Raw genomic sequence first — 27,853 nt, forward strand, 5'->3', positions numbered from 1 at the left:
ATTTATTGATTATTATTATTAGTATTATTATTTCAATTATTATTGATGATTATTATTATTATTTATTGATTATATTATTAGTATTATTATTTCAATTATTATTGTTATTATTATTATTATTATTATTTATTGATTATTATTATTATTATTATTATTATTATTATTATTATTATTATTATTATGATTATTATGATTATTATTATTATTATTATTATTATTATTATTATTATTATTATTATTATTATTATTATTATTATTATATCTCAAAAACAAAAAGTCATACAACCTACAATAAATTAGTGGGAAGCCGAGATACAATCTGGGCCCCCACTCCTCTAGCTATAACAAAGCCTACCCTAGTAAAAATATGAGTTGCAGCACGTGCTCCAATGTCTTGCGTCGTCGAGAACCTCTGAATTCGCTTAAGCAACGCAACAACCTCCTTCTCTAATTCACCAAACGAAGAAAAGGAGAAGGGAATGAACCCATATCCAATCGCCTGACAACGAGCCTCATACTTATCCCGCTTCCGCTGAGCTGCATCAGCCACAACCCGTCCAGGAATAAAGTCAGATAACCTTGATTGTGTCAAAGGAGAAGATCCTGTCAAATCAACACAGACATCGCGACCACGATCCCAAGAATAAAGTAACACATCAGCAGGTCTGAGGGCATCACCGTTCCCTTCAGACAACCCAATATCAACCTCTTTCCTTGCTGAAATCCCAGAACGATAGCAAACATCAACTAGGGTATCCCGAACAACATTATGTCTATGTTTAATACCCACGATACCAGCACACGACACCGCGTGATCGCCAAAAATATCCCCTGGAAAAATCCTCGAACAGAATTATTATTATTATTATTATTATTATTATTATTATTATTATTATTATTATTATTATTATCCTTTTAATTATTATTATTATTATTATTATTATTATTATTATTATTATTATTATCGAAAAGAATGAAATTTGGCTTTATATCATTAGCTATATCATTATACATGAGCTGAACTGAACTGAACTAAATTGAATTTCAATGTATGAGAACAGGCCCTAACAGACTACATAGGAGTGGTTTGGCGCATAGACACTACCTAGTGAGAAATCGAATGCAAAATGCAGCCACGTGTTACTTTTCATGCAGATGCGACTCCATCGAATTGTCGGTGCTCCGCCTTTGCTCTATCCCCTTAAAAAATGAAGAAAATGGCAGTATTTCAAAAAAAGAACGAAGAAGATGCCGGGGGGGGGCAATATTAACACAACTATTAATAACATGAAAAAAATTTGTGGGGGAAAAATTTTATAATTAATTTTATAGTTTTAGATTAATAGTTGTGTTATTAATAGCGTGAGACTTTCTCACGTAAGGAGATATTAGGGGAAAGAAAGAAAGGGAAAAAAAAGAAAAAAAAAAGAAAAAATAAAATAAAATAAGGGATAAAAGAAAATAAGACAAACCTTTTTGTGTTGGAAAAATTTGGGGATTTATGAAGTATGTATAGGAGAGAGTGTTATAGGGTAAGTTAATAAGTAGGAAGATTGGGTTCATAAAATAATGTGCCAATTAAGAAATAAAATGGACTAGGCTTTGTTCGTTTGGACATAAATTGCAGAATAATGGTTCATAAAAATTTCTTTATAATAAAATCGTTTATCAACCCAAAAAAAAATTTGAAACTTGAAATAAAATTCCGAATACAATCAAATATTATAAATAAAATGTAATTTCATTTATAAAATATTTAAAAAATACGAGGGATTACAAGCGACCTCACAAGGATTACCTAAAATGTTATACTCCACCGTTCCATTAAATAGACTCAACGCATCCTCAAAGGCTCGACCAAGACCAAATTGGGCTTAATATGTAAAGAGGTAGTATATAAATTATACTCCGTATTACATTTTCTTTGAACTTTTTTTTTATAAAAATATGATGAACGCCCTTGAAACACATATAGTTAACTACTTTTTATAGGTAGTAAGGACTTATAACATTAAAAATATGGAAATTAGCTAATTAGCTATATGAATTCATATACGCAAATGGAAATATCAAAGTGTTATCTCATGTTGTAGAATTTATCATAACAAAATTAAAAAGATGAAGACTAACTTTGTAAATTTCTCAAATTTATCTTATATTCAATAAGATTATGATATAACAAATATATATAGTATCATGCAGTAGAATTTATCACAACAAAATTAAAAGGATAAAGACTAACTTTGTAAATTTCTCAACTTTATCTTGTATTCAATAAGTTTATGTTATAAAAAATATAAATAAGTATGTTTATAATTAACTTAGCTTAATATAAACTGTTGTTAGAGTTATTATTATTGTTGTTTTAATAATTTTTGTTAAAAATAAAATAAAAAATAAATTTAAAAAAAAAAAAAAAAACAATTTATGGAGGTTTCAAAATATGCGTTTGTTTAGTTCTTTTTTCTTTGCACCGTAGAAAGATAATTGTGGAGTAGAAATCACGTGGTAAAAAAAATTATGTATTGTCATATTGTAAATTTGTAATTCCACCACCCCACTCAGCCACTCCACGCTAAAAATTTTATTTATAAATGACATCCATGATCTTGACTTTATTGCTTTTCTTAATTGAATAATTCTATGTGGCCATGAAAGACGCTACATATTGAAGAATGTTACTTCTACATGTTTTATATATTGCTATTCTGAATGATAAATGTGTTAACTTGGTTATCTTTGCGTTGGAGTATTTATTATTAAGCTTTGATCTCAGAACTTGTCAAATGGAAGACAAGTTATTAGCACAGTTATGAATGTATGCATTTTGCCTAAATATGCATGGAATAGCTATTTGTATTTAAAGCAATTATAAATAAGTTTTTTTTTTATGCAAAGCAATTATAAATAAGTAAATCAAGGGTATTTAATATATTAAAACTGATATAACAATTCAAAAATTAAGGCAAACAAAAGTATTAAGTATAGGATTTGATGTTAATAATAAAACATATATAAAAGAAAAACTATCATCTAGAATCTCGAAAGTTGTTACATAATTATAAAAAAATCAAAAAGCTAACATAACTATAATTTGTTACTATCATCTAAATCTCTATTTCCTGAACATGGAGTTTTATTATGTTTCAAGAGAATCCTTAATTCGTAAAACTAAACCTGCATCATACACAAAGTATACAAATTAAAGTGTTAATATTAGTATACTATTAAATAATCTATAAGATAAAATTAGAATTAGTAAGAAATATTTAAATGAATTATATATATTCTAAAAAAATATATACCTTTATCTTATTTGATGTGATTTGGTCGGATGAATCATTATCCTTTTTCGTTGAATCAATATTATCAAAACGGTGTTTTGCGGTTTCTTCAATGACTGTAACTTCATCTTATTTTATGACATCTTTATTCTACATCAAAATTAGGAAAATTTGTCAATTACTACCGCAAGTTAATATTACTTTGTAAATTACTACTGCAAATTAAAAAAGTTGTGAATTACTACCGCAAAAAATTTTAAGATGTTGCGATTACTACCAAACCCCCATTAAACCCAACTATGACGTCATTATATCACTTTAACCCATGGTTAAAGCCCTTAACCATGATGTCATTATATCTCTAATCCATTTTCTTTTTTTTTTTTTTGGGGGGGGGGGGGGGGGGTGGGGGGCTGGTTAAAGCCCTTAACCATGGTCAAACATGGGTTAAAGGGATATAATGACGTCATAGTTGGGTTTAATGGAGGTTTGGTAGTAATCGCAACATCTTAAAATTTTTTGTGGTAGTAATTCACAACTTTTTTAATTTGCGGTAGTAATTTACAAAGTGGTATTAACTTGCGGTAGTAATTGGCAAATTACTGTCAAAATTATTTATGTAAACTTTTAAGAAATTAAAATTTTAAAATTCATGACTTCTAAATAATCATTATATACTTGTAACAATTATTTTGTACCTCAATGACACTTTTGTCAAAAATTCTCATCACCGTAAAAGTTTGTCGAATTGTTGTACGATTATAAGCGGTGATTTTAACTTTGAGTGCTAACTCTCTTCCAATGATATTTGCAATCATCTTTGGAATTTGTGTATCATCATCTTCATTGTCATTATCATCATCTTTATGATTATTGATCTGTCAATATTAATTGAAATAAGTGATATCTCTTAAAAAAAAAAAAAAAAAAAAAAAAAAAAAAAAAAAAAAAAAAAGAGAGAGAGAGAGAGAGAGATAAAAGCATTTATAGAACAATTTAATTTTTAAACTATTGTTAAAAAACAATAATCAAAACCTTTCCATAAGTATGAGCCTCAAAAAGAGTACTTGCATCTTGTCCTATTAGTTTCTTAGCTTCTTCATCAAAAACTACAAATATTGTTGGCCCACTATGATCGATAACACTAAGCTCCAAACGATATCTTATCGAAAAAAATAATACATGAAGAAATTAGGCAGTATCTATTTATTATTCATTTAATCTATTATCGTAATATGGATAAAGAAGAAATTTGAAACAAACCTTGGGATGGGGCCTTTCAATTTGCTTCTCACAAGGAATGCACCAAAAATCTGTTTTTCTTGGAGTGATGCGTTTTTTACATGCTGGGCATGAAATATAATATCAACTATTTTCACTCTTAATTGCATCCACATTAGCCATGCAATAGAAAATCAAATCCTATATGATTTTTTTTTATTTTTTTTAAAAAAGATTTGAATTTAAGATTTATCATATATTTCGTATTAAGTATAATAAAATGATTTTTTTTGTAAGGAGTAATAAAGTGATGTATTAAAATACCTTTTCTAAAGTTTTTGTGCATGATTCATAAGTGTTGATTTCTTTGGGTCCAATCTTGAGACTCTGAGTTTCAAGTTCTCCAATGGTAGCATTATCTAACTTCTCACTGCATTATAATGATCATATATAAGAGATATATTTATGTAGAAAGAATAGTATAAAAATTAAAATTATTGAAATTACATACCTCCATAAAGATTTCAGTTCATCAACCTCAGAAAATTGAAGATCAATATAAATTTTGGTTGATGCAGAAATATTTAGATTAATTTTTCCTATAAACAAAATGACAATGGTAAATTAGGTTATTCGTTGTAGGGTGGTTAAAAAAAAAAGTTATTATAATGACTAATATATGATACTTACCATTAAAATATTTGACCATTGTTGAAGTAACAACTATACCAAAAGGCTTAGTAGAATCAACAAGTAGGTCTTTTTGTCTTGAATAATCAAGAAATAAATTATCCCAAATCTTTAATTGGATTCATTGTCCCCTAACCATGATATCAAAATACAAATAATTTACTAATAAATATAAAATTAATCAAATATAAATCTTAGTTTATCGTAATTGATAATAATAATATATTAAAATAATAATTACCATTTATCTTCTATTTCAATTGAATCTCCAACTTGGTTTACAACTATGCCAACCACAGTGTTTTATAATATTTAATACCCAAGACCACGTAAGATTTATAGTCTTTTTTTGGGTCAAAGAAATGACGACACATGTATGATGAACGCTCTAGGGAACTCGGTGTTCGTATTTCAACTATTTTCAGGGGATGCTTTTGAAAGGAACCCTTCTGGTTACTTTCGTGATATTTGCAAGAATTAGGTTTTGGACCATCTATCCTATCATATCATATCAACCAACCATATGAATGTTCATGTTATCTTGAATCTTTTATTAATGTTTAAACATATTATAGATTGGAGTAATATTATTATTGTTTGTGAATGTTGTTATTGTAGGAGTTTATAGGTACTAATTGCGGAATAAACATGAATCATATTCATACAGTACCTAATCCCAAGATCTAATGCATAACACATAAAGAACATATAATTGTATCTTTGAAGCGTGATTCCACGTGCGATCGAGCAAGAACAATGGGACATAAAGAACGAACCTCAAGCGTGATTCCTCTACTTGGTCCACGGGCACAGTTTAAAACCTCCACTGATGCTAGTTAGTGGCAATTGAACCCTTCAATTGACCTTCTATGGAGAAGAGTGAGCAATGAACCACCACACGCGCCACCAAGGGTGGTCGACCGTACGGACGGGGGAGGAGAGAGATAGCCGTGAGATAAAGAGAGGAATTAGGGTTTTGGGATTGGTTGCCTTGATGTCAAAATACACTGTGTGTGAATTATGAATGCTTGCTTGCAACCCTAGGTATGGATCTTATTTATAGATCTCATCTCTAAATAAGAGCCCATGTCAAAAGCCCAAAACCTAATTCTAATCTAACTATGCTAGCCCAATCCATTTCATGATTAGTTAATTGCGCATGAGGCCAATTAGTATTATGTGCACCACGGTGCACACCCATAAATAGGTGCACCTGGCCCAATCTGTGCCCAATAGAGGAAGCCTAGACAATAGAAGCCCTTGGAGCTCAGGTTTTTTTGGTGTTTTTTTTTAAATAAAAGTTCGTCCTATCTCCAACTGTCATCTCTATTTTTGATTTCATTTAAAAAAATTTCTCTCTCCTCTCATACATAAAAAAGCTTATTGAATTAATTCTTTTGTATTTTCTCTCTCCTCTCACCATTTTTCTCTCTCTAAAAACTACAATTTACCATGACAAAGGACAAAAATCAACGTAAAAAAATGAGAATCACTTAAACTTCTTTGATTTTCCTACATTTGTGTTAAATTTGCTAATATAATATAATTCAACAAATTATAAAATTGAAACTATATTCTACTATATAATTGTCTTTTTTTTTTTGTAGAAAATTGAAATTATCTACTCCTACTGAAGATGATGAAGATGTATAAGTAATTTATTGTTTAAATTCGCAAATTGATCATAAATTCTTAATTTTTAGAATTGAATATTATATTGAACCCTAATTTTTTTTTAACAGTATAATTAGTCAAATGTTCAACGTCAGAAAACCAAAAAAGAAGAAATTAGATGATGTATATACGAAAAAACCAATTGTTAAAAACTTCTGAACCCCAACCACAAACCATTGAACACCTTACGAAAACCTCTGAACCCCCTACAAAAACTTCTGAACCCCAACCACAAACCACTGAACACCCTACAAAAACCTCATGCGACTAGTCTACTACTCGCGTACCGAGAGTTTAAAACGAACCCCGTACAAAAACTTCTAAACCCTAACCACAAACCACTGAACCCCCTACAAAAATTTCTGAACCCTAACCACAAACCAGTGAACACCCTTCAAAAACTTTTGAACCCCAACCACAAACCACTGAACACTCTTTAAATACCTCTGAATTCCCTACAAAAACTTTTGAACCCCAACCGCAAACCACTGAACACCCTACAAAAACCTATGAACCCCCTACAAAAACTTTTGAACCCCAATCACAAACCATTGAACACCCTTCAAAAACTTCTGCACTTGAAGACACTCCTCAAAATGCCAAATGTTCAGATATATAAATTTAAAGTAGAGAATCTCAAATTTTTAAATAAAATTAAAAATACATAGATCTAAAACAAAAAAAAAGTTCATAAGTAATGTATTTCATGTTCAAAATTATAATAAAGATGTTCACAAATACTTGTCGGTAAAAATATGTATTTATAGGAAACGTATCATACGTTCATATTTTTAACTTAAATTGTTCAAAATACTAAAATATAATCAAATACAGAACTGTTCATAACAAAATACACAATTATCACTACAAAAATCAAAAGAATATGCAAGCTACACATTCCAAAACTCAAACCTAGCCATGTTGATTTAAATAATGAAATCTCAACGGAAAATAATCATTTTCGTCGTCTTAACCACCTTCTCCTCGACGACGGGGCCATTTTTATCTTCACTACTTCATTGTAAAAACTCCATCCATTAACAAAGCTTCAAATCGAAGGTTGAAGAACACAAAATTTGAATTTAATTTATAATAACGAAGGAATTCAATCTATGATGATCGATAATGACGGTGAAGGAATTTAATTAAAAGGATGATGAATGATTTCAAGAAAGAGAAAAATAGAGGAGAGAGAAAATAAAAGAGAAAGAAATCAGAAATTAGAAAAGTAGAGGAGGAAAGAGAAGAAACATTATATTTTTATTGGTGGTTCACATATTATAATTTGCCTTAATTAGTATTATGTGCACCTAGAAATACATGCACCACGTCTATACTTTTGAACATTTAGTAAAAAAAATTTGAACATTTTACAATAAAATGAACATTTAGTAAAAAAAATATTGACCACGTCACAAAAACTAAACATAAACATGCAATTTTTATGTTCATATTTTATAAAGAAATGTTCATTTTTTATATAGTAAATGTTCACTTTATATTACAAAACTATTGAATTATTACAAGTCAAACAAACTTCTTTCGAAATTTGTCTGTCTCATAATAATTCAAAACTTGCGATTGTTCGGATTTTTTTTACTAAATGTTCAAATTTGTTATTATTCATATTTTTTTACTAAATGTTCAAAAGTATAGGTGTGGTGCATTGCGATTATTCATATTTTTTTACTTAATGTTCAAAATTTGCGATGTTCATATTCTTTTACTAAATGTTCAGAATTCGAGATTGTTCAGATTTTTTTACTAAATGTTCAAAAGTACAGACTTGATGCATTGCGATTGTTCAGATTTTTTTAACTAAATGTTCAAAATTTGCGATGTTCAAAATTTGCAATTGTTCAGATTTTTTTACTAAATGTTTAAAAGTATAGGCGTGGTGCACCTATTTCTAGATGCACCATGGTGCATCTTAAAATTTTCATTAATGGGCCTCTAACTTGCTTAACCCAATATCCTTGTGTGTAACCTCATAGGATCCATTATAGTGGGCTTTGGACTATTTGACTAGCCCAAAGATCATTGGTCATAGTCTAGCAACAAATAATGACGACCCAAAAGAACGAACTTATTATCTCCATAATAGTGATCCTTGATATATCTAGTAATTGCACTTATCGAAGACACAATTCCTTCAGTTATGGCTATTTTATCAATGAAATAAACTCTATTATTATCAATGTTGGATATGACCCAAATTTTATAAGCCTATTATCTTGGTGGAATATTGTGCAAGTAAGATCATCTAGAATAATATCCTACTTGAATGTTCTATAGCATTATTGACATTGGAAGCTACTAGAATATAATAGCTAGTTCGTTAATTTTCTAGAACATTATGGATACAAAAATGATGGAGGAATTTCTTGAATAGTCTGGTCATTTCTTACAAGCTCCATCCATACCTATAAATATAAGTCATGGGCATTCAATCATTGAACACAATACAAGAAGTCATACCATACACAAACCTTCATATATATTAATTATCTTGGCAATTATCAATTCAATTTATAAATATTAATATAAAATATAATATAATAAATATTTTAATACAGTATAATAAATTTTAATAAGTTAATATTGATTAAATATGAAATATAATATTATATTTATTTAAATATACTATAATAAAATTAATAAGTTAATATGATTCAATATGAAATATAAATCCATAAAATACTTACCAACATAAGTACCACGAGTTATAATTCGAAGCTTCCTATTATGTTGAAATTTAATTTCAACACCATAAAAGATTCCAACATGTCAAAAACAGGAATTGCGTAAACCTAAAATAATAGAAATTATTAAGGTTTATAATTTAAAAAAATTTAATCGCAAAATACATACAACAATTAAAAATATAAAATTTTTTAACTTACTTGATTGCTGCTAATAACATGTATAACAACAAACAGATTAGCAGCAGCAATAATCCAATTGGGTTTTTCGAGAAAGATCATAACATTGTACTCAACAACCTTGCCAAACACGAGATAACCCGTGAAATGCAAAGGAAAATAACATAATCCCACAATTATATAAGCAATTAAAGACCCTTTCCACATAACTATTTTAGAAAGTTTTTCCGGACTAGTAGGGATGGTGGCTTGAATCTCCAATACTATGTTATGCCTAGAAAAGGAAAATGCAACAATTCCTATTCCACTCAAAAATCCAAATATTTGGTTAACGTACTCTACGATTTTTCATAGTAGCAAAATCATCACTCAAATTACTTTCGGGATAGTGTTTTTTATTTCATGATTTAACCTATATCAATACAAAACAACAATTATCAAATTAAGTAACATATAACCCTAAAATTTGATCTAATGTGGTAAACAAGTGGTGTTGGGATTCGAACCCATGCTTCTTGGTAAAAAGAGTCCTTATCTAACCAATATGAGAAGCTTTATTTATTGTATTAATTGTGTATTCATTACTATAAATAATATATTACAGGGGGGCCAAGAGTTAAAATCAAGGGCCACAAATTTGGGCCGGGGAGGCCGGGCCTCCACCAGCCCCCCGATCCCTTCGCCCTTGCTTGTGTCTGGTTGTACTCATTTAATAAGTAAAGCTTTCCAAGCAATAGAAGAATAACGGAAAAAAAAATTTAAACAAAAATGTATTATTTAAAAATCAAATATCATCGAAAATTATTATTTAAAAAAAATATGTAAAGAGATAAAATTACCTGAGATATGGCAGCCATGAGACACCGACAATGGAGTTAAAATTTGGTAGGTTAGAAAGGAAGAATTCAATGATCGCATAAATCATGATAAATATGTAAACTTGATCGGCGGTCCATTCGGGTGAACAATATTAAACAGTCGTTTTGTTCGAGTGGTTTAGATAATAACAAATTATGATAAACGAGTCAAATTGGATCAATTTCGAGTCATTTGGGTCGGGTCAGGTCAGTCAAATTGGATTCTCTCTTAGTATTAATTCGAATTTGGGTAAGGAATTGACAGGTGTTATAGTAATTGAAATATAAAAGTTTATAGAGAAATGTAAAGTAATGGTCATAATTTAAATAAATATTAAGTTTTTTAGGCAAATTAATATGTAGAAATTTTATACAGGACAAAGTGACTATAACTTCCTTAATAATAATAATAATAATAATAATAATAATAATAATAATAATAATAATAATAATAATAATAATAATAATAATAATAATAATAATAATAATAATAATAATAATAATAATAATAATAATAATAATAATAATAAAAGTGATTGTTGATATCATTATATGATAATACAGAAGAACGAGACAACATAAGGGCCTATTCTCATTGACTGAACTTAGCTGAACTGAACTGAAATGAGCTGAGATGAGCTGAGCCGAACTGAACTGAACTTATTGATTAGTGATTTTTAATAACGGATTAGTGATATTTGATTATTTATTATTATACATATGTGTATATACAAATATACATATTAAAATATTTAATAAAAATATATTATTATTATTATTATTATTATTATTATTTATTGATAATTATTATTAATATTATTATTATTATTTTTATGATTATTATTATTATTATTATTATTATTATTATTATTATTATCATTATTATTATTATTATTATTATTATTATTATTATTATTATTATTATTATTATTATTATTATTATTATTATTATTATTATTATTATTATTATTATTATTATTATTATTATTATTATTATTATTATTATTATTATTAGATGTAAGCCCGTGCGATGCACGGTTTTTAAACATTTCATTTTGTGTATTTTTTTGTAATTTCTTAATATTTTTTGTTTTTATTTTCTATTCTATTATTTTAACATTAATTTAAGGTAAAATATTTTGTTAAATTTTAAATTACTCTTATTCAAATTTTATTTATATAGAACTTGAATTTATAAATTGAAATAAATATTATTTCATTCATCAGATAGTTAGATAGAATCATTAAATCAAAATATATTTTTAAATTTATAATTATTTGTTATAATAATATAAATCCTAATATAAAAGATAATATAAAAGATAATATAAAAGATTTTTTTTTTTCATAATTTAAATCTTAAATTACTATTTTTGTTTTCAATTCTCAAATTTCATTTGTTAATTTTTTTCTTAAATGGCGACTGAAAATTTAAATTCTAAATTAATATATATTAATTTTTCATTGATCGAAATATTACTTTTGCTTATGTGGCATGCGATGCACAAATTTTTATATACATTTTTTTGTTTTTTTTGGTGATCTCTTAATTTTTTTCTTGCATTATAAGTTTTAAAATTTTGTATGAAAGTATCATATCATCAGATATTTACATAAAACCATTAACATCAAATGATAATTTATATTTTTTAAATATCAAAATATAATTTTTAGTTTTTTAAATAATATAAATCCTAATATCTAAAGATATTTTATTTTTATTTTTTGACGGGAGATAATTTTTAGTTTTGTAACAAATAAAAATGATAAAATTTAGTATTCTTAAATAATTAAAATCCTAATAAATTACTATTCGTCGTTTTTACCTACGTGGCAAAAATTTTAAATTTCGTTCGTCACTTTTGTTTAGGTGGCGAGTGATTTTTTTAATTCTAAAATAAAATAGAAATCTAATTTTTTAATTGGTCGAAAATATAGCTTTTCTTATGTGGCGCTCCCAATGCTCTTCAAAAATGCCTATTTTATTTATATATAATATATATTAGATTATTATTATTATTATTGTCGTTGTAATAAGAGATTAAGAGAATGAAATTTGGCTTTATATCATTAGCAATATCATTACACATGAGCTGAGCTGACGTGAGCTGAACTGAACTGAACTGAATTGAGCTGAACTGAACTGAACTGAGCTGAACTGAACTGAACTGAACTGAATTGAACTGAACTGAACTGAATTTCAACGTATGAGAACAGACCCTTAGTGGTGTTTCGAGAACCAAAGAATTTGTTAGCTATTGCAATTGTAAGTAAAAGTAAAACAGATTACTCTGTATTAGCTTTGGAAATCATAGACTAAATTACCTAATTAATTCATTATCAATGTACATTCACTATACAATACAAGTAGTTGCAGTAGAAAATCCATTAGACTTCTCACCTGCCTATATATATAGGACTACTCCATACTTCTCTTACATTAACCAAAAAAAAAAAAAAGTATATATAGAGATCAAGAAAGAAAAAATGGTGCGCACTACTATGAAAGTTTTATCTTTTATTGTAATGTTGCTTGAATTGTTATGTATGTTAGAATGGGAGAACTATGATGAAAGGCCCTGGCCAGCCATGGAAGAAGATATTCAGGGACGTTTTTTTTAGAAGAATAATGACTTGAAGTTTTGTGCTTGGGTTAGTTGTAATTGATTCTCGTTTATACCATGCCATGGCATGTGAGAATTTGTCAACTAACATTACATTAATAGAATTAATTAATACAAAGTAGATACAATTACATAAGCAATTAAAGACCCTTTCCACATAACTATTTTAGAAAGTTTTTCCGGACTATTAGGGATGGTTGCTTAAATCTCGAATACATACTATGTTATGCCCAGAAAAGGCAAATGCAACAATTCCTATTTGGCAGCGCTAGTAGAATACTTATAAATATTTGGTTAGCGTAACTTGTGTCTGGTTATACTCATTTAATAAGTGAAGCTATCCAAGCAATAGTAGAATAATTGAAAAAAATTTAAACAAAAATGTATTATTTAAAAATCAAATATTATCGAAAATTATTATTTTAAAAATATATATAAAGAGGTAAAATTACCTAAGAGATGACAGCCATTAAAGAGACACTGACAATGGGGTTAAATTTTGGTAGGTTAGAAAGGAAGAATTTAATGGTCGCATAAATCATGATAAATATGTAAGCTTGATCGGCGGTGCATTCAGATGAACAATAATAAACAATCGTTTTGTTCGAATGGTTTAGATAATAACAAATTATGATAAACGAGTCAAATTGGATCAATTTCGAGTCATTTGGGTTGGGTCAGGTCAGTCAAATTGGGTTCTCTCTTAGTATTAATTCGAATTTGGGTTAGGAATTGACAGGTGTAATAGTAATTGAAATATAAAAATTTCCATACCTTGTAAAAAGTAGAAAGAACTCTTAGGAATAGTGTGCTACCAACTATGCCCTCAAAAATATGTAAAAAATTGTGTACAAAAATGTATATTTCTTTTTAACCCTCATTAATATGTTTACTCTCATTAATATATTTAATTGGTTTTTTTTTCTCATTAAACATACCATCAATTAATACAAAGTTTTTTTTAACAAAAACTTGTAATGCCTTTTTTTTTAAATAAAATAAAATAATTATAATGTTTTGTACTTCATATGTTATTATTATTATTTAAAAAGGAAAAAAATTGTATGTACGAAGACATTGTTTATTACCACGAGATGATTTATTTTTACTCCTTCGTGGTTGCTCTTCTTATTTACAATTTTGTTGTCCTTTAATTACAAATATTGTTAAGGTTTATTAGCTTTTCAATTGTACGTTATTTGATGGCACACACATAAACAACGTGGAATTTAAATGACATTCATATTAAATAATGATATTTGAGCAGATGTTATCAAGAGGTATAAATAACTTTAAAATCCTAAAATCGAAGGTCATCGATGATAGAAAAAAAAAGTATTAAATATGGAGAGAATTTAAGAGGAAAAATATAACTAATTGGTTATTGCTTTAGTCTTAGATATAGATATTAGAAGGTCGTAGAACATTGAAATTACATTATTAAGTTTATAGCTACAACGAACATTTCACATATTATTACTCCGTATGGCCAAGCTAAAAAAAAATTCATTTAAAAAAAATACGTTAAGCATTATTGAATCATGCAAATCAATTAAGAGTTCTAAACTAGCTTAAGATATCAAGGGATGCAAATCAATTAAATATTATTTAATGATAATTTTGAAATAACACTGTCAAACTTTTGAGGATTTTTAAAAAATAATTGTCATTAAAGATTTTGGTGTCTTTTTTATACTTCTATAAAACCACTATATAGGCACATAAATCAAATAGTACGTATTAAAACTAGCAAGTCTACCACCCAAATCAAAGGTGTAACTACGCGCTAATACAACTTCTATGCAAGAGCTAACTCTTTCGCGCGCATAGGATACCCTAGTATAGAGAAATATAAATTAATGGTCATAATATTAAATAAATATTAAGTTTTTTAGGCAAATTAATAGGTAGAAATTTTATACGGGACAAAGTGACTATAACTTCCTAAAAGAGAAAAAAAAAAAAAAAAAAAGTTACTATATGTTGATATCATGATATGATAATACAGAAGAACGAGACAACAATTAGTGGTGTTTCGAGAACCAAAGAGTTTGTTAGCTATTGCAATTGTAAGTAAAAGTAAAACAGATTACTCTGTATTAGCTTTGGAAATCATAGACTAAATTACCTAATTAATTAATTATCAATGTACATTCACTATACAATACAATTAGTTGCAGTAGAAAGTCGATTAGACTTCTCACCTGCCTATATATGTAGGACTACCCCATACTTCTCTTACATTACAAGTAGAAACTTTAAAACAAAAAAAAAAAAAAAAAAAAAAAAAAAAAAAAAAAAAGGTATATTGAGATCAAGAAAGAAAAAATGGTGTGCACTACTATGAAAGTTTTATCTTTTATTGTAATGTTGCTTGAATTGTTATGTATGTTAGAATGGGAGAACCATGATGAAAGGCCCTGGCCAGCCATGGAAGAAGATATTCAGGGACGTTTTTTAGAAGAATAAAAACTTTAAGTTTTGTGCTTGGGTTAGTTGTAATTGATTCTCGTTTATACCATGCCATGGCATGTCAGAATTTGCCAACTAACATTACATTAATAGACTTAATTAATGCAGAGTAGATACAAGGACTACGGAGGATTTTGTAATAATGACCAAGCGTATTCGTTTTAAGCACTCCAACCTTAAGCTAGCAGTATTACACGTAGGCTTTCTTTTCATTCTTTTACATGAGACTCGTAGATTTTTTTTCAAAAGTACCATATGTTTACCCAAAAAAAGTACTCCCTCCGTCCCTAAGTTATATTTCTCTTTGGAAATTTACACGGTAATTAAGGAGGGAAGAATAAGACAAATAACAATAATTAGATAATGCAATGGGAAGTACAAAGATAGATTAGTTATTACTCATGGCATGTCATCAATCCTTTGCAAAAAAAAGGATCAATCACATGCTCCTAATTGAAAATTTTTAACCAATCATATTCATTGTAATTTGGCATAAGGATTATGAGTGAGATTAGGTAAGGATGAGTGAGAAAACATTAAATATAAAACAGAAAAGGAGAGTTGATTTACTAAAAAACACTTACCAAATATAGAAAGGAGGAATGTAATTTTGGAATACCAAAAATAGAAAGGATGAATGTAATTTAGGGACGGAGTGAGTAGTAATTTATTAAGATTACTTTTTACGCATTCAAAAAACACTCCTAAAATTAATCTAAGTTGATTCAAAATCTTAGTGAAATCAAATGGTCTAAATGTCTAATAGATACAAAGAACATTTACAAATTACAAGTATAATTTTTTTTGATATAAGTGAAAATAAAAACCTCCGGACCATTTCAACTTCCTAGTGGCTTTGACTTTGAGTACCAAAGCGTCACATACGTATAATGAAGCGTTGCAAATAAATGTAAAAAAGTGTTGCATTGGGAACACACTTTCAACTTTGGTATCCTATCACATTGTGAGTCACAGTACCAACCATCTCTACTCTATATATATCTATGCTTTACGTACATTTTTATCGTATAAAATTCATATAATATACGAGTATAAGTTAGTAAATACATGAGGATGAGTAAGAAAGATAGCCAAAGCAGCAAGCAAGATGAAGCGATGGCGTCGTCCGAGGATAATCAAGGTTTAAACTACCTTGAAATATTTGGTATCGCTGTTGTAGCAGTTGTTGGTTTGGGGATTTATAGTCTGTTTTCAGGTCGAAGAAGCGACGACACAAATATGATGAACGCTCCAGGGCAACCCGGTGTTCGTATTTCAAGGAATGCTTTTGAAAGGAATCCTTCTGGTTACTTTCGTGTTCTTCGCAAGAATTAAGTGTTGTTATTAATCACTATTATAATCTTTTGTTAATGTTTAGAACTATAATTATGGAGTAATATTATTATTGTTGATTAATGTTATAATTATGGGTATTTTATCAATGATTTGAACTCTCTACTATTACCAAGTTTCACTATAACTTTGGAATACTTGATCCTCCTTATTATTGGTAGTAAAGTATGTACAACTCTGTTTTTTTAAGTACTGTTCTCTTGAGTCTTGATGCCTTCAAATATTTTTTGATCATTCTTTTTGAGTTTAATAAAAAAAAATAACAAAAAGTTCACGTTCAAAACATACATTAATTCAAACAAGCTTCTAAAGTAGGAAATTAGAGAGGATATGAAATTTGGTATAAAATTTCTATTTGGTAGATATAACAAATTAATTTAAGCCGAACAACGATGATATAAAAGCTAATTATTAGGAATCCCTTTAAAAAACAACAATAGTCAAAACTCACGATTGATATAATATTTCAGAAGTTAACTACAAATTACAAATTGTTTTAAAAAAAATAATAAAAACACTACTGCACAATTCATAGTTTAAAGCAGAATGCAACACCTTGTCTGAGAAATTAAGAGAATATAAAGTCTAAACAATAGTTAAATTGAATAACTAACATAGGTAATCCCATTAAAAACTGATAGGATTAACCGTCCTTTCACCTCACTATAATAGACTACGATAAAAATTTAAAATGTTCTGCATTGAACAACTATATCTCTTATGGCTCCTATAGGGGCTAAAATCGTCAATGACACGCCAAAAATGATAAAATCCTGCAAAGTATAAAATCATTACAGATTTTGACAGAATAAAAAAATAAAAATAAAATTAATAGATGAATATTAAAGTTGTAAAATTACCCAATTAAGAAATCATGATAGGCTCTCTCAAAAAAAAAAAAAAAAAAGAAATCATGATAGGCTGTATTTCTCTAGTTTGCGTATTTAAGCCATATTGTTAGAATCCAACCCCTTTTGATGTATTAGTTTCCCTTTAAGTGCTTTCCTAGAGTTTAGGTTATGCTTTCTTAGCTTGAGGTCCCATTATTGTGTTACTGTATGATCAGTGTTCACTAGGGATTCTCCTTGTATGTCATTTAAAACTCTTTAGAGGGTGAATGATTAATGAAATGTTAAGCCTTCTACCAAGTGTTGCTTTGCTCTTATGCTTGTTTGTTGTTAGACCTTTATAGATATTGTGTCTTACTTGCATAATTGCTCCCCTCCAAACCAACTTGATGCACTAAGAACTCGTGGTTCGGACCCGCTTGTGCCCGCCTTGAATTATCGGCCGTCACAAGCCCCGACCACCCCACTCAGCCGCCCAAATAGACGTGAGTGCTCTTTGATTTAATTGCCCGCTTGTGTTGCTTTGTGCTCGCAAGCCCCTCTTCCGCTCAAGGCTAGCGTTCTTGCCGCCAAAAGGCTAGAGCGCGCCGCACGTTTCGGGGTCCAAACTCCCGCACCGTGACAGTTGGTATCAGAGCCGAGGCCCAAACCTCGTCGCAAGCAACCCGTGTAGGCACCAAGGAGGGCTACACGAAGATGGAATTCATAGAGGAAAGACTCGGTTGGCTCGAGACGAAAGCGGACGAATGGTCCCAGTTGCAAGTCATTGTGCGCGAGCAAGCCGAGCAAATTGTAAAATTGATGGAAGATAGAGATGCTCTCCGCGAACAATTACAATTTGTTCAAGGACAAGCCGATGAAGCACTTGAGAAATGTGCTACCTTAATGCACACTGTGGGTAGAGACGCACATGGGGTTGGTGCGGTGAAGATCAAGCCGCCCAAACCTCGCGACTACAGTGGCGCTAGAGATGCAAAAGAAGTTGATAACTTCCTCTTCGACATGGAGCAGTACTTCTGAATATGTCAACTGAGTGACGATCAGAAGGTGGATATTGCCATCATGTACTTGTCCGAAGATGCTAAGCTGTGGTGGCGCACCAAGCACGCAGACATCGAAGCAGGAAGGATAAAGATTGATACATGAGCGGAGTTCAAAGAGGAACTCAAAGAACAATTCTACCCCGTCAACACAGCATTTGTTGCGCGGATGAAGTTGCAAGAGTGCCGCCAGAAGGGTTCTCTTCGCGACTATGTTAAGGAATACTCGGCGATAATGTTGGACATCACAGACATGAATGAGAAAGATCGGGTGTTCAACTTTGTCAACGGGTTAAAGGAATGGGCGCAGCGAGAGATTTTGAGGCAGAATATTGATACCCTTGCTGCTGCCATGTGTGCTGCTGAGAGATTGATGGACTACTCAGTCGTAAAGGGTCGTCAATCCGAGAATGAATCAAGTGGGACGTCAACACGCTCTAACAGTCCGTCTCCAAACTCTCCAAAGGGTACAGAGAATGGCTCACGAGTATCGTCCAACACCATCAATACTTATCATAGAAGAAGTGGAGGAGGTGATGCCCAGAGATTAACATCTACCCCCTCCCACAACTCTGGAAACTCAAGGGCCAGCGCATCCTCGGCAAACACAATGGCGATGAACTGCATACTTTGTCGAGGTCCACACAAATGGTGGGATTGCGAGCATAAAGAAGAGCTTGACAAGATCCAAAAGAGATTGTCATCCATGTCCGTGCAGGAGGCCACAAAAGAGACTAGCAGCGATGAGGAGCACACATACAGGATGGGTTCCATACGACGCTTGAGTGCTATGAGAATGATAGCACCTGAGAAAGAACTAGAAGTCCGATACCTTTCGGCAATGCGAGTGATGGAGCCAGAGAAGAAGGCAACATCGAAGAAACAAGCTCGCCCCAGAGACTCAGAGAAGCGGGAGATGAAGCCCAATGAATTGGCAACATCCCAGATGCACCCCCGCCAAAACCAGAATCAGACACCCGGTTCGAAGCAAAGAGCGACGAGCCCAGAGACACCAAAGAAGAACCTCCCAAGAGAGAGGGAAAGCAGTGGTCGAGCAAACAACGCAGGGCACTGCACGTGCAAGGGATCACAAAGAAAATGGTCACCCAAGAGACACCGGCCACAACTTAAAACTCTCCACCACAGTCTCAAGGAAGCAGCTCCCCAACAGATGATCGTGGAAGCAGCTCTCCCCCAGAATTCAATATACCCCACTCCCAGGAGGAAATTTAGAGATGAAGCTCTCAACAAGATGTTCGAGCCGAGCGACCCCAGAGACAAGCTCCTCGTCAACAAAGAAGACCTCGCTCAAGAGTCAGCAAAGATTCCAGAAGTCAGCCGCATCAACGGCGCATCAGAAACTCGAGATAGTTTAGGACTTTCTAATTTTGATTGTAACTCTTGTAAGTCGACGAGGTCATCGACAGCTTAAGTGGGGGAGGATGTTAGAATCCAACCCCATTTGATGTATTAGTTTCCCTTTAAGTGCTTTCCTAGAGTTTAGGTTATTCTTTCTTAGCTTGAGGTCCCATTATTGTGCTACTGTCTGATCAGTGTTCACTAGGGATTCTCCTTGTATGTCATTTAAAGCTCTTTAGAGGGTGAATGATTAATGAAATCTTAAGCCTTCTACCAAGTGTTGCTTTGCTGTTATGCTTGTTTGTTGTTAGACCTTTATAGATATTGTGTCTTACTTGCATAATTGCTCCCCTCCAAACTAACTTGATGCACTAAGAACTCGTGGTTCGGACCCACTTGTGACCGCCTTGAATTATCAGCCGTCACAAGCCCCGACCACCCGCACTCAGCCGCCCAAATAGACGTGAGTGCTCTTTGATTTAATTGCCCGCTTGTGTTTCTTTGTGCTCGCAAGCCCCTCTTCCGCTCAAGGCTAGTGTTCTTGCCGCCAAAAGGCTAGAGCGCGCCGCACGTTTCGTGGTCCAAACTCCCGGACCGTGACACATATGATGAATACCAATTCTTAAATGGACATGGTTCACACTAATTTATTGTGGACCATTAACATTAGAGACAATATATTATTTTATTAATAAAAAAAAAGTCACTATATTAAAATAAAGGTTATTATGTTGAAATAAAAGTTTGTGTGATATTATAAAAGCTTAATTTTTTTAATGAAAATTTTAATATAATGGTCAATATGAATAATAAAGATCACTATGTTAAAATTAGGTCACTATTCAACATAATGTCGTACTCTATGTAAAAAATAAGGTTACTATGTTAAAAATAAGAATCACTATATTGAATATAATGTCAGTTACGTGTGAATTAACCTTAGGTCCACAATAACATTACTGTGAACTAGGTCCACGTAAGATTTTCTGTATTATGCAAGGTAGCTGCAATAAAATTTAATAAATTCTATTAATACAAAAAAAAATTATTCAAATTTTGTATTATAAAAAAAAATAGACTTACATAAAAAGAGGTAGGTGCAAAAGCAATTCCTCCCAACACGCTGAGAAGGGATCCAAAAAAGGGAAATACTATGCTTATAAACATAGTAATTCCTGTATAGAGTATCATACATATATTAATATAACATAATAAATATTAATAAACTAGCATATTGCCCGTGCGATGCACGGATTATAAATCAAATTATTAAACCCGTAGGAAAAATAAAAATAAAAACAAAGATAATTCATTTACTATTAAAGGACTTGTACTAATGGTCAATAAAAAAAATTAAAGGAACGTTATTTGAATAGTGTTTTATGTTATTTGAATCTCTTTTAATTTTTTATAATGTTATTTTATTAATTGAAAAATAATTGAATAATACTCCACATAGCTATATAAGAAGTGGACTAATTTATTTATATCTCCCGTAGAGAAAAAACTAAAATTTTCTTATCATACCATCCGCATCAGTACCTACAATTAATCTAATATATACATGTTTTATTTACCTGTCACAGTCATTAAATCTATAAACACAATAATAACCTTATATTTGACCTACCAGAACATATATTTTCCTAATTAAAAAATTGTGCCAAAAACTATATATTATATAATAGTCATATATATAACCAACAACTGATTAAATATAGTATACGACACAAATACTTCGTATATAGGTATGGATACTGATAATTTTAAATAAATAAAATATACGGAGTATATATTACTAAGATTTATCCCTACCTTAATTATAAAAAGGTTAACAAAACTCTTATAATAGTGCATGAAAATTTATATATCTAAAAATGTTCTTTTTACATATATTTTCCCCCATTTAATTTTAAATGCCTTAAAATTGTCTCTTGAATTCGCTAAATTGATTTAAAAGGTTATGTTTATTTCAATATTTAAAGCCATTTACTATTTTCATTTCCTTTTGTTTTAATTTTTCTATTTAGAATTTATTAGACTATTAGGTTTCAAGATCGAAATCAATATCTTTTTACCGTACAATCACTAAATCAAAGTCGCTCAACTAAAGTTTTGGAAATTGCATAGGTGCACAACATCCAACACATTTAATGATTACATGCAAATAATTTTAATAAAACTACGCATTCGATATAAGTTATTAAACAATTTAACTATATATACATTTTGATAGGTTTATATCTTTCATATTAACAAAAATTTACAAATGTTATTATCATATTTTGAAAAAAAAAAATAGACTTTGGAGTTTTGTATAAGATAGATAAAGGATAAGTTAATTCTCATCATATATGCATTGAGTTTTGGGTATTCTATCCGGTTCACCCTTTGGGCTAATCTAGATTTGAGGATCAGTTCTAGGTTATTAGGTTCCACTCCCCTTCCGATTATTGTTGCAGGGGAGCACACAGGTCCTCCCTACCAAGTGTAGTCTCAATCACCACTACACCAACAACCAATTGGTGTAGTGGTGATTGGGACTACACTTGGTATGGAGGACACGTGTTATAAAATATTATATTATATACGTATACTTTTTTTATATTATAAAAAATATTATATTATATACATACACTATTATAGTTAAAAGTATTATTATGTATAAAACAACATAAATTATTGCACATGATTGTTGTATATCTAGTATAGTACATGAACAATGCACGATTTTTAAAATCAAAATGTTAGTTTTTCTAAAAAAAAAAATCATAAGTAATACCATTGTTAATACAAATATTACAATTTAAAACATGAGTAATAGTTATAATACATTTTATATCTATCCCTTTTCCGTCAAATGTCTAATTCAATTTAACTTTTATTCCTCTTGTTTAGATTGGTTATTGGTTCAGTTTTTTTTTGTTTTTTTTTTATTTTTTTATTCAAGAAAAACAAAAGGTCATTGTAAAAGACATTGTATAGAAAATGAAAGGCCGATTAAAATTAAATTTATGTTCAAGATTATGTATTTTTTTCCAAGACAACATTTCGGCTCAGCATTCAGTATTTGTCAAGGAGTACAACAACCGATAAAATTAATTTTTACACTATTTTGTATATTTATCAAAAACTTTTGTATTTATCCGATTACTTGAATTGAATTTAGGATAACTTGTAGACTATTTTGGGTAACTTTTATCAATAAAGCATAAATAACTTTCATTCATTGCAGGGTAGCTTTTATAATAGGTGCACAATATTTTATTGTACATCTTATTTTTTTTAAATGTTTGTATTGATTTCATAATTGACGTCAAACTAAATATTATCGATTTTATTTAATTTTCATAAAAAAAAAAAAAAAAAACAATATTAGCCTTTCAAAATACGAAATATTTGTTTCCTAAATTATGCCACTTTAATCATATTGCTTCAAATTAGTTATTATTCTTTAACTTAACTATAAATAAAGATTGGAAAGATTTTATGGATTATTTGTAGTACTAGAAAGTATATATTTATTATAAAAAATTAAATCAATATTTATGTTAGGAAATCATGAAAATCTTATGCATGTATAGAAACTTGCTTTTATTCACTAGTAGAATAAACGTAATGGCAAGCGGTTCAAACCCCCTAATGGAAAGCGGTTTTGAACCGCATGGGCTTAGGGGGCTTGCCATTAGCCATTTAAATGGCAAGCGGTTCAAAACCGCTTGCCATTACTAGAGAAAGGGCAGCGGTTTTGGCGCCAAACCGCTGCCCATTATGGGTATAAAAAATTAAAAAAAAAAAAAAAAAAAAAATTGGATTTTTTCCACATAAATTGATATATAAACCAAACATATATAAAAACATTAATATTTTTATTAATTATTTGTTGTAATATTACATTTACATTAAAAAAAATTAATTCAACTAATAAAATTAATACAAATAATATTCCTCAAAAAAAAAAATTAATACAAATAATAAAAAAAAATTAAAAATAAATAAAATTAAAAACTCATGTTCCAGGACTTCCAGCCACGACCACCAAAACCACCGTCCAACACCACCACCCACCACGACCACCAACACCACCGTCCAGCACCACCACCCACCACGACCCCCACGAGCAGCCACCACCATCAGAACCCCCAACTGACCCCCACCCACCAAACCCTCACCGAAACCCACAACCCCACCACGACCCCCCACCACCCCTCACCCACCAGAACCACCAACTAACCCCCACCCACCAAAACCCTCACCGAAACCCACCAAAACCCTAACCCAAACCACAACCCCCACCCACACAACCAGACCCCCAACCAAACCACGACCAGACCCCACCCAAACCACGAACCCCCACCCACCACGACCGTACCCCCACCAAAGATAAATCTAAAATCAAAATTAAAAAAAATAAAAAATAAAAAATTCGACCCACCTTAAAAAAAAAAACCCATCTAGCTCACCACGACCTCCACCCACCGCCATGAATTGAAAATGCCAATTTGGGCTTGAAATTAAGGTTTTAAAGGTCAAATTCGACCATAAAAACTCTAGATAGAGTTTTCATAGTCGAATTTGACCTAAAAAACTTGAACACCCAAACGCATGCACGAATTTGCTTGAAATTGTACTCGAAATTTGCTTGAAATTGTCCTCAATCTGCTCGAAAACTTGGAGTTTTGGTTGAATTTGCTCGAAATTTTTTGGTTTTGGTTCGAATTTGTGGAGATGAGAAAGAACAAAGAAAAAAAGAAAGTGAAAGAAGAAAGGATTGAAGGAAAGAGAAGAGGAGAGAAAGGGAAAACGGGAGAAAGAAAGAGGAGAGAGATAGAGCACCGAAAATGAAAGAGGAGAGAGAGAGAGAGCTGAGTAAAGAAAGAGGAGAGAGAGAAATAAAGGGAGGGGTGGGCACGATTTTAGGGTTTTTTTTTATATGGCAAGCGGTTTGGGATTGAACCGCTTGCCAATATATGTAATGGCAAGCGGTTCAACCCCAAACCGCTTGTCATTTATATATTGGCAAGCGGTTCGCGCCAAAACCGCTTGCCATTCAATATTAAAGTTTTTTTATAAAAAAAACTGGGTAAATGGCAAGCGGATTTTTAAAACCGCTTGCCATTTGGGGCTTCCCATCAAGTATTTTCTACTAGTGATTGTTTGAAGTTTAACAAAAATAATTATGCTTAAATATGTAAACAGTAATTATATAGATATATTTTATACATAAGATAAGCCAATGAGAGAGTGACATTTGTCATCCTCACATTGGTTCAGTTTTTTTTTTTTTTTTTTTTTTTTTATTCAAGAAAAACAAAAGGTCATTGTAAAAGACATTGTATAGAAAATGAAAGGCCGATTAAAATTAAATTTATGTTCAAGATTATGTATTTTTTTCCAAGACAACATTTCGGCTCAGCATTCAGTATTTGTCAAGGAGTACAACAACCGATAAAATTAATTTTTACACTATTTTGTATATTTATCAAAAACTTTTGTATTTATCTATCCGATTACTTGAATTGAATTTAGGATAACTTGTAGACTATTTTGGGTAACTTTTATCAATAAAGCATAAATAACTTTCATTCATTGCAGGGTAGCTTTTATAATAGGTGCACAATATTTTATTGTACATCTTATTTTTTTTAAATGTTTGTATTGATTTCATAATTGACGTCAAACTAAATATTATCGATTTTATTTAATTTTCATAAAAAAAAAAAAAAACAATATTAGCCTTTCAAAATACGAAATATTTGTTTCCTAAATTATGCCACTTTAATCATATTGCTTCAAATTAGTTATTATTCTTTAACTTAACTATAAATAAAGATTGGAAAGATTTTATGGATTATTTGTAGTACTGGAAAGTATATATTTATTATAAAAAATTAAATCAATATTTATGTTAGGAAATCATGAAAATCTTATGCATGTATAGAAACTTGCTTTTATTGTTTGAAGTTTAACAAAAATAATTATGCTTAAATATGTAAACAGTAATTATATAGATATATTTTATACATAAGATAAGCCAATGAGAGAGTGACATTTGTCATCCTCACATTGAGGCGTTTGTCTTTTAGTATAATATATAGATTAATATAATTAAATTTGAAGAAAAAAAATCCATAAACTAACTTACCAACATAAGTCCCACGAGTTATAATTCGAAGCTTCTTACTAGGTTGGAATTTCATTTTCAACACCATAAAATATTCCAACATGTCAAAAACAGGAATTGCATAAACCTAACATAATAAAAATAAAAATAAAAAAAAAAATCATTAATGTTTATAATCTAAATATCTTTATTAAAAAAAAAACAATTAAAAACATAAAGTTTAACTTACTTGATAACTGCCGATTACATGTATAACAATAAATAGATTAGCAGCAACAATAAGCCAATCCAGTTTTTCAAGAGAAATCATAACATTGTCTTCAACACTCTACCAAACACAAGATAACCTAAAAAAGAAATTGGAAAATAACATAATTCCACAATTATGTAAGCAATTAAAGACCCTTTCCACATTGCTTTTTTAGAAGGTTTTTCCAGATTGGTAGGGATGGTTACTTGAATCCCAATTACTATGTTATGCCTAGAAAAAGCAAATACAACCGTTTCTATTCCACTCAAAAATCTAAATGTTTGACTAGCGCTAGTAGAATATCTACTAGCATAACTAGTGTCTGGTTGTACTCCTTTTATAAGTGATGCTATCCAAGCAATAGCTGAATAACTGGGAAAAAAATCCAAACAAAAAATATTATTTAAACATTAAATATTATTGAAAATTATTATTTAAAAAAAATGTAAAGTAAGTAAAAATTTACCTGAGAGACATTAGATGGACGTATACATCATAATAAAATAGGTAAGCTTGATCGGGTGAACAATACTACGGAGTATAAAACTTCATCAGCGAACTACCTCCCGTAACCATATAAACGATATCACAATCTGTTTGGATCATGAATTGTTATGGAACAATTAGCTATAATCCAAGCTTCTCATCAAATGCGTATTGTCCTAATTCATGGTAACGATCGAATCGCTTTCCAGACACAGCCTCGTGCAATTCGATCATTTATTATAACGTATATAACGTTAATTATAACCCATGATACTAACAAATAATGTAACACCCGAACCCCTGAAATAAATTAAAATAATTCAATTATTAGTTGATTATGCTACCAAGGAAACATAAACATATAAACATACTCTTACTGACAGATCTCCCCAGTACAAGTGTACAACCAGATGATCCATAACTTCATATCAAATCGTCTGGCAAATTGTTGGATTGAATTGAACTAACAAATTAGTACAAAATAAATTGCAAAGTAATAAAATTGCCTCATCATGCACTTACATACTCTCAATTTCTGTTTCGTTAACATAATCAGTTCGGCTGCAAATTTATTAAGGCCCTGTTCACATTTACTGAACTGAGCTGAACTGAACTGAACTGAATTGATTGGAACTGAACTGAACTGAACTGAATTGAGCTGAAATGAATATTTTATGAGAGAGGGAAAT

The 27,853-nt window shown here is 30.2% G+C and overlaps 2 protein-coding genes across 2 annotated transcripts; both read right to left on the reverse strand.

Annotated features, from left to right (window-relative positions):
- Positions 1-3,171: 3,171 nt before the first annotated feature.
- On the reverse strand, positions 3,172-5,214 carry LOC145637101 (uncharacterized). The gene is made up of 7 exons (XM_081688610.1): positions 5,196-5,214; positions 5,017-5,104; positions 4,830-4,935; positions 4,548-4,630; positions 4,320-4,446; positions 3,983-4,162; positions 3,172-3,177 (listed from the first exon to the last, which is right to left on the reverse strand). Exons 1-7 carry the CDS (start codon positions 5,212-5,214, stop codon positions 3,172-3,174), a joined length of 609 nt encoding a protein of 202 aa, XP_081544736.1.
- Positions 5,215-21,260: 16,046 nt separating this feature from the next.
- LOC145637102 (lysine histidine transporter-like 2) lies at positions 21,261-27,155 on the reverse strand. Its single transcript, XM_081688611.1, has 6 exons — positions 27,145-27,155; positions 26,885-27,050; positions 26,658-26,756; positions 26,450-26,555; positions 21,388-21,479; positions 21,261-21,308 (listed from the first exon to the last, which is right to left on the reverse strand). Exons 1-6 carry the CDS (start codon positions 27,153-27,155, stop codon positions 21,261-21,263), a joined length of 522 nt encoding a protein of 173 aa, XP_081544737.1.
- Positions 27,156-27,853: the final 698 nt, after the last annotated feature.

The sequence above is a fragment of the Chenopodium album genome, chromosome 6 (genome assembly GCF_948465745.1).
Source record: "Chenopodium album chromosome 6, dcCheAlbu1.1, whole genome shotgun sequence".
NCBI lineage: Eukaryota > Viridiplantae > Streptophyta > Magnoliopsida > Caryophyllales > Amaranthaceae > Chenopodium > Chenopodium album.

Bases quoted from the DNA above. Each gene is read 5' to 3' on its own strand.
- LOC145637101 (XM_081688610.1), bottom strand. The intron at 4,936-5,016 runs GTATGTAATTTC...ATTATAATGCAG, and splicing joins GAACTGAAATCTTTATGGAG to TGAGAAGTTAGATAATGCTA. The intron at 4,631-4,829 runs GTATTTTAATAC...TTTCATGCCCAG, and splicing joins GCACAAAAACTTTAGAAAAG to CATGTAAAAAACGCATCACT.
- LOC145637102 (XM_081688611.1), bottom strand. The intron at 21,480-26,449 runs GTAAGTTAGTTT...TACTCTATACAG, and splicing joins AACTCGTGGGACTTATGTTG to GAATTACTATGTTTATAAGC. The intron at 21,309-21,387 runs GTAAGTCTATTT...ATTTTATTGCAG, and splicing joins TTGCACCTACCTCTTTTTAT to CTACCTTGCATAATACAGAA.